At 44.1% G+C, this 8444-nt stretch overlaps 1 protein-coding gene across 1 annotated transcript; it reads right to left on the bottom strand.

The window, feature by feature from the left end:
* Positions 1 to 2700: 2700 nt before the first annotated feature.
* Positions 2701 to 5811, bottom strand: LOC306741283 (shaker-related potassium channel tsha2-like). Its single transcript, XM_079223554.1, has 2 exons — positions 4084 to 5811; positions 2701 to 3166 (listed from the first exon to the last, which is right to left on the bottom strand). The coding sequence occupies exon 1, from the start codon at positions 5546 to 5548 to the stop codon at positions 4106 to 4108; it is 1443 nt and encodes a 480-aa protein (XP_079079680.1). The 5' UTR covers positions 5549 to 5811; the 3' UTR covers positions 2701 to 3166; positions 4084 to 4105.
* Between the last annotated feature and the right edge of the window lie 2633 nt (positions 5812 to 8444).

Raw genomic sequence — 8444 nt, 5'->3', positions numbered from 1 at the left:
TTTGGGAGGAGGGAGAGGCGGAGGGGAAAGAGGAGGAGGAGCTGTGTCGGGATCCCGGTTAGTCTGAGTGAGCAGGCATTCAGGTTCGGGACAAATTTTCCACTCCTCAGCTTCCCACACCCCTTAAATTGTCAGAGACGTCCCCAGATACGAGGGGGCCGGTTGGCTGCTTTGCCTCAGTGCGGCTCCACTGCGGTTCTCGCTGACTTGACCATTGCTGCTCTCCAGTGCATCTGCTGCTGTTGTTACTGCTGCCTCTGTCACAGAGGGAGAGAGGGAAAGGGAGGGAGAGAGGGAGGGAGAGAGAGAGAGAGAGAGAGGAAATAATGGAATCAAACAGCCAAGATATTTGCTGGCTCAGCATTTTTTGCAGCTTATTTATTTATTTACTTCTCTCAACCTGCCATTAGTGCGGTTAGCCAGTAGTGAAGGTAAAAACATTACCTAAAGGAGGAAGTTCTATGACTTTTGTATAATAAAGACATTTATAATATTTATGTAGTAGTAGTTGTGACTATATGATGATCTCCTTGCACTACATGGCATTTTCTACATTCCTATAAATGACTCTGGGTATTTTATCCTGTTTCTCTGATACACTTATATGCTATTTCTGCACTTTAATTTAAAATATTTATAGTGCGGTCCTATGCCTTAAAGGAGCATGACAATGGTTTATCCTACGCCCTCGAATCAGCCTGAACTATGATGTGACGCATAACATCTGCTACAACTGATGTTTCTACATGCTTAAAGCGTATATTCCTACTGCGGGGCAAACAGAAGCAAAAGGCATCTGCGTGATAGAAAAACAATGCAGTGGCTGTTTGTTATCTTCACATCAACAGCAGCTGTTGAATAGAGAACATTCTAACCGGTATCATTATTGTATAAGTCAGCAGTTTTCGAAGCTTACCGTGGGCTGATCTTGAAAGGTCTTGAATGCGTCCTTTCCTCGAGTAAAATCATCCAACGGCAGGGCAGCAGTGGGTGTCATGTGGCAACTTTACATTGCACCTATACTTAAAAAAATAAATAAAAAGCCTAGAGCCTTACTCTGCTCATCACCAACCGAACTGTGCCCTCCACAAAGTGCCCTCAAATACCGTTAGACGGTGAAGCGAGATGAGATAAAAAATAAAAAAAAAGATGAAAATCAAGTGAGTGAGGAAAGCCTGAGATTAAAAGGAGTGGAAAGAGAGGAAGGCAAAGCTGCAGCGTCGGTAGGTGCTTGCGCGGCGGCACGGTGGTGTGAACAGCTTACAGTATACCGCAGGAGAAAATCTTGCGCTGCAATTCAGGGGAGGTGGGAAGGGGGGGGGGGGGAGAGAGATACATTAAGGGGCAATAAGCGAGCCCTTGACATTTTCAGACATCACTGCATCAGCAGAAATCTGCTGCTTTTTTGCGAGTAGACCAGGCAAGCAGGAAGGACGTGTTTCCGCGCGGCTCGCATTGGCAGAATAAAATAAATCAAAATGGATAGTTGAGGGACAGTCAGGTGCAGCAGCGAGGTCCAAATGTTTTCTCCACAATGTCAAGCAAGTTTTGCTGTGCATTTTACATGCAAGTGCAGGGGAGGTGAGGGGAAAGAGAGGAGAGGGGAGGGAGGCAGCAGGAGGAGGAGGAGGAGTTGGAGGGTTTCGACGCAATGCAGACCGGCTCTACTAAAGCACGCCGCCAGAAGTTCTCCACACACCACAAAAACAAGAGCGCTTGTGTGCCAGCACTGGCGCAATAAGACTGCAACGAAGGACAGTTGGTAACACAACCTCTAAATCCACATTGGGTAACATTTGAGATGTTTCATTATTTATTTATTTTTAAAATCTTAAATTAATGAGAGATTAAATCACCTTTTCATTACATGACTCAAGGTGTTGTGGTTTATACGGGCGTCAGTTGGATGTGTCAACATCTGAGTTATTTGAGAATTGTCATAGTTTTAGGAAGCAATGAGGACGATAATACCTTCCACAATGTGCTTGCAGCCCTCATAGAAACATAACATCAGGGGAGGTCGCACCTAATGTCTGATACTTTGTGATACTGACTAAGTTAGTATTTCACGCCAAGTGGCTCCATAAGTCCAACGGATCTGAGACACATGCAGGAATTCTGACTTAATTCTCTGCAGAGGACGGAAGGTCAGTTTCAGCACCACGGACAGCGCAGATTGATTCACCTCACGAAGAACTATCCCAAAACAAACATCAGCATATTACTCAAGTCATTGCGATACAGTATCAAAACAAACAAGCAAATATAGTTATGCATGTCTGACTTTGGGAGGCCTGTGTGAAGGGGGATAGTATTCCCGGGGCCTAAAATTGTCTGACTTTCTAAAAACACAAATTCAACAGAAAATCAGGCCATCAAAACTGTCAGACTTTCTAATGTGTTAAAATGTGCCTCCAGACTAATACATCCCCCTACATTCATCACAATAACAGTTTAATAAGTATGTGTTTTTGGCAAGACAACACAATGCCTGGTTCTGCGCCTTTTTCAATCATCCAGCACCAAAAGTGATACAGTGTGGGCTTTTACTAATTAATGGGGATAGATTTGAATTTGTATTTTTTTTACACAAATGACTTGCTGTTTGCCTTCTGCAAGTCTGATCAGTGGAGTGAAAAATAATGAGTGGTATTTTTTCTGATTCATAATTTATTTATAAAAGAATTACGTTAAGTTCACATACATGTTTGAATTAGAAAAATAAATATTTGATCACATTTCAAATTCACAATGCGTTTGTGTCATGCAGACGTTGCAATGCAACGTCTTGGGCTATGATCTGCTTTACATCAAGCTGCAATGCAATCTGAATGACTGCACATATGCGATTCCAACTTTGCCCTATAAGCTGCATAGAACAGGGGAAATTCAGACCTACAAAATCCCACAAGGCGTTTTATACAAAGAAAGAGTGGTCATTAATAAAGCCTACACAAAAAGAATGTCCCTTTTGTTTACTGATGATAAACACAGTGTTCATTAAGTCACGCTGGACCTTTGCAAAGCGCTTCCTCCATGATGTCTATGTATGCTACAACACTGGCAATGCACAAATATCACAAATGATCCAATAGAGAAGAAGAGAATCCCACGTTTGTATTTTGTTGCAACTCTGGGGGAGAAACTTCACTCAACCGTCTGCCTCCTGCAAGTAAGCAGAAAACAAACCCCACTATATTAGTGAGAGAAAGCAGCCAGAGTTTTGCTGAGCTTAGTTAACCATCACACGCATCCGGATGCAGACAGAGCCAAATAGCGAGATATCAGGGGCGTATGCCTAAATGAGTCAATGCCAGCTGCAACAAATATACTTATGATGAAGTATTCCTTTTACACAGAGTAAAGCCTGAGCAGAAGTGTTGTCTGCAGGGATGTTTATCCTCCACAGAGTGGCGCTCAGAGCTCATTTGTTCTGATCAGATTCATTTAGAAGCATATCACAAGCGCCAAAGAAAAGTTAAGTCAGAGATGTGTTCTACCTCTCATAGTGAGCTGTGTCCATTTTGGAAAAGAAACTCATGAATATGAAATATTCGCCGTGCGCTCCTCCGCGCAGAACTGGTCGTCTGGTACGTCACATGCCCTTTGACGCACGGCTGATCTCTCCTCTTTCAAAGCGTCGGTACTTTAAGAATAGGCTATGGGATCTTCTCAAAAGTAGAAAGCCTAAGTTGGGTTCATACGTTAACACCAGCTTTAATATATATACACATATATCTATTGCCTGAATTGAAAACATCTCCACATTTACTTTTTCGTTGGATATTTAAATTCCCCTTCAAAGATTGAGAAGTTTTTTATGGTATTGCTTAATTACAGCTGATGGTATTTCAAATATTCCAGACGGTTTCATGTCAGGACTCACAAGTATGACGCTTTGGTGCACAGCTTCCTTGCCATCTAATGAATTCAATTTCAGTGAATGAAACCCTAACCTCATCTTGGTGGGGGTGTAGGCATGAATATCTGGCGCTCCACTTTAGGCACCACTATAGACATCTTGCACAGCTGTAGCATCCAACACGAAGGAGCCTAAACTATGTCCACCGGAATACAACTCACCGGAAATAAGTATTCCAAGGTGTTATACTTCTGTCAGTCTCCCTACGTGTGTCTCCACTGAGGTCACGTTTGGGTATGTCAAAGCTTCCAAGTCGTCGCTTCCCTGAAGTGACTCCGTTTTGGACAGCGACCGGTTACTTTTGATTGAATCACACTCACTTAAGGAGGGCTGCTGCTGCTGCTGTCCACATGTCACGTGCACGTACTGTACATTTTCCTCATCCTCGTTCTCTCTGTGGTAGAAGTAATTGAAGTTTGACACTATGACAGGGACAGGTAAAGCTATGGTTAACACTCCGGCGATGGCACATAAAGATCCAACGACTTTCCCCCCGATGGTGGAGGGACACATGTCCCCATATCCAACTGTGGTCATTGTCACCACAGCCCACCAAAACGCTTCAGGTATGCTTGAAAACACAGACTCGGGGTCTTCTGCTTCTGCGAAATAAACCGAACTGGAGAATAAAACCACTCCAATAATCAGGAAGAATATGAGCAGTCCCAGCTCCCGGAGGCTTGCGTGAAGCGTTTGGCCGAGAATCTGGAGACCCTTTGAGTGTCTGGAAAGTTTAAAAATCCTGAAAACACGGACCAGACGGATGACCCTCAGTATGGCCAGAGACGCCGCCTGCTGACTGCTGCCCTGATGCTCCGCGAGATCCAGGCCCAGGGTGATGAAATAGGGAGCTATGGCCACGACATCGATCAGGTTCATGATGTTTTTAAAGAAAGCTGCTTTACTGGGACAGGAGAGAAACCTCATGGTGAATTCAAAAGAGAACCACACGATGCAAAGTGTCTCCACCATGAAAAACGGGTCTGTAAACGCACTGGGCTCTTCTTGGCCGTGAGCACTTCCATTGGCGGGATTGTCCGGCACTGGGGGGACTTCTCTAAACTCGGGTAAAGTCTCCAAGCAGAATATAATGATGGATATTAAAATAACCATAACTGACACAATGGCGTTTATCCGCGCAGGTCCTGAACTCTCCGGATACTCGAACAGGAGCCATAACTGGCGCTGGTACACGTTGTTGGGCAGCGAGCGCTCCTCTTCCCTCTGCAAGCCCTCATCCTCTCGGAAAAGTTCTATGACCTCCTCGTCGAATTCATAAAACTTGATTTCTTCCAGGAAAATATCCACAGGGACACTCACGGGCCTCCGTAGCCGCCCTCCCGACTGGTAATAATAGAGGACCGCATCAAAGCTCGGCCTGTTCCTGTCGAAGAAGTATTCGTTTCTCAGCGGGTCAAAGAAGCGCATCCGTTTACGCTCATCGCCCAAAAGCGTGCTGGGGAAGCGGGAGAGGGTCTTTAGCTGCGTCTCAAACCGCAGACCTGATATGTTGATGACCAACCTCTCGCTGCACTCTTGGTCCGCTGGTTCCAAGTCAGCAGCATCTTGAAACAAGGGCGTTACGACCACAGTGTCGTCGTGGTTCTCCTGGGACACCACGGTCATCTTTTTACCCCTCCGAGGGTAAATCCGTCACTCACCTCCTCTCTTGCCCTGTCGCCCGAGCGTCCCGTCTCAGAGACGCAAAGTCCCCCCTCTTTTTTTCCTCTTTTTTTTTAGCTCCCCAATTGTTTGTTTTGTATCCAAAATCGCCGTGTTGTTGTTGATTTACACCGTCCTTTTTTGTCAGATTAGTGCCTCTGAACTGTCAACTTTCAATGGTGCAGACAACTCTCCACTTGCTTATGCTACTCCGATGGCTATGGCTATCATATTCACACCATTTTAAACTCCAAAGCCCCCCCCAGGTTGGCAGACCAGATGACATTTGCTGCTGCTGCTGTCCCTCTCACGTTCGCTCGCTCCACTGTAGCAGCGCGGTGATTTACAAGTAAATTGATAGCTTCACAAATGTAATCCTTTTCATCTTGATTGCAAGTTATATATCCCAGGTTAAAGTCTTCAGTCTTGTTTTGTTCAGAGCGAGGTCCAAAATACGCTTTCCAGTTCCAGAGTGTACTCAGAAATGAGGTCTCTCACCCTTCAGGTCCCTCATTCATGAAATCATGGGGCTATTCTCGTCACAAGGGGAACCTCCAGGACCCAGCCTGTGTGGATCACAGCCCACAGTGTTAGAAGCCAGGAGTATGGAGAAAGATGATAAATAGATCCAGCTTGTTAAAAGTTTAGCTGTTTGTTTTTTTTCTTCCACAGCTATACATTGAATGTGTCTTGAAATAAATGAGATGACAGAACCTGAAGGCTTTGAAGCACGGGGCCTTGTATAACCAGGAGCCCTCCAGGACCCAGCCAGTGGAAACTGCTGGCTTGACTGACACTTGAGTACCAGAGAGGATGGCATCTTCAGGAAGCCGCAGCCAAAATAACACTGACTGTTCATAGCACGCACTTAAAGGGCTCCATTGTATAACTTGGAAGATGGGGACCCCCAGAAGACAGGTGAGCTGGCCCCGGGGTCATTGAGGTGTTAAAAAAACAGCAACAAAAAAACAGCTGCACGTATATACTTCCAATCTTATTAGTTCCTTATCAGTCAATATATTCCACATTACCTCATTATTTTATGTGTAACATGTCTATTTGTCTACTCTTGACGATTGAATGATAACAAGCTGAGAAGAAGTGGCCCGGGTGTACACAGCGAAGTTACCACAGCATTGTGATCTATTTATAGACAGATTTTTCCACTTTCATTGCCTTCATAAAGCTGCATTAGGTCTGTCAGTCTCTGCAGTTGTAGCGCAACAATAATAGCCCAAGGGCGCTAATCAGTGTTGCTAAAACCAACTTGGACAGTTTGCATTATTACGTGAAAGCGTGCAATTTTTTGGCGGGTAAAACATTCTGCCACAGTCAGGTACACGGGTCTCCCAAAGGAGCCCAGTTCTTTTGGCCTTTCCATTATTGAACAAAGGGTTGCATGTCAGAGTCAAATGTCAGTGTCAGGACACGGTGCCGCCTGCTGCTAATGTGTTAGCATATAGCCTTCACCTAATGGCAGTCTGGGTCATGCCAAGGTGTCAGGCCTTGACCGTAACCAAGGAAACAAACAGTAACAAACAAGCTGAGGAATGGACATGTGGCTGATTTTTTTTCGGTCAGACAATAAAATATAATACTCAAAGGATTTAAGCTATATTGATCTGTCGCGATCCAGTAACCGTCCCGTGCCACCTTTATATATCATTTAAAAAAAGGAATTTGTACATCTTATCTTTGCGGGATCAAAAGTTTTATTTAGGAACATTATTTATATGACCTTTTGATTATTTAATAGCAACATATGCGGTATACTGTATGTGTGTTTGTGGCTGGTCTTTGCAGTTGTGCCTTCTATGAAAATCCATGCATTTACATATGTAGATAGATATGCATGTATGTGCATACTTCACTCTGACTGCATGTAAAGAGACGTAGCCTGGGAGATACATGCCATAAAGCCTGCAGGATGCATGAATGCTGACAGCGAGGAACCTCCCTTCGTTATTAATGGCACGGCCGATGAACGCAGGAGACCCCCATGGAAACAAGATACTTTGGCTTCACTCACACCAAGGAAACATCTGCTTTCTCCGCGTTCTTCAGGGTGAATAAAAAGTTTAGAAAAACAGTGATTTGGACTGACATTCATATCTGACTTTATAACTGTGATAGCATGATGACAAATACATTACACAATCTCTACTTGTCACAATAGCATGATTAAAAAGATTACATTATGACAACAAATGTTTTTGACTTCCCAATTATCAATTATGTCAACATCATCATTAAATATGAAAATGTATCGTTTTGTGCTCAGATAGTAGGAAACACAATAACTTTATTTCTTTTAAAACTGATGTTTATGAGCATTTTGATGAATTGCACTTCTTCCTCTGTGGCTTGTGTTTGTCTAAAAATAGACAGAATGAGGTTTTGTCCTAACTCATTACAGACGTGAGGTAATCACAGTAGCAACTTGTGTCAGTGACTCTCCCTTGGCTTTCCTCCTCCCGAACCCCAGGCCAAATATTTACAAAGTGTGTGTGTGTGTGTGTATTTCTGTAAGTGCGTGCTTAGCTAATAGATTGGTGAATGAACGCATGTGCGTATAATGTGTGTGTGCGTGAGTGTGTGTGAGAGTGTGAGAGAGAGAGTGAGTGTGTTATAAATTGAAAGAGGAGTTTTAAGAAGGTCAGGCGTACTAGTCAACAGCTCCTTCGGATCACATCGTTCTCGTGCCAATTACTCTGCTCAAAATGAAATAGGGGGCATTTGACCCAGTCTGACGAATGCTCTGTCGGGCTGGTGGTGACAGCGTCTCAGACATTGGAATGAGTCTATAAAGGTGGCGCTATATTTGGAGGCCTCTGATTTAAGATGTTTTACATTAACGCGA

This window comes from Taurulus bubalis (assembly GCF_910589615.1).
Source record: "Taurulus bubalis genome assembly, chromosome: 9".
NCBI lineage: Eukaryota > Metazoa > Chordata > Actinopteri > Perciformes > Cottidae > Taurulus > Taurulus bubalis.
This window is presented reverse-complemented; position numbering and strand designations above follow the sequence as displayed.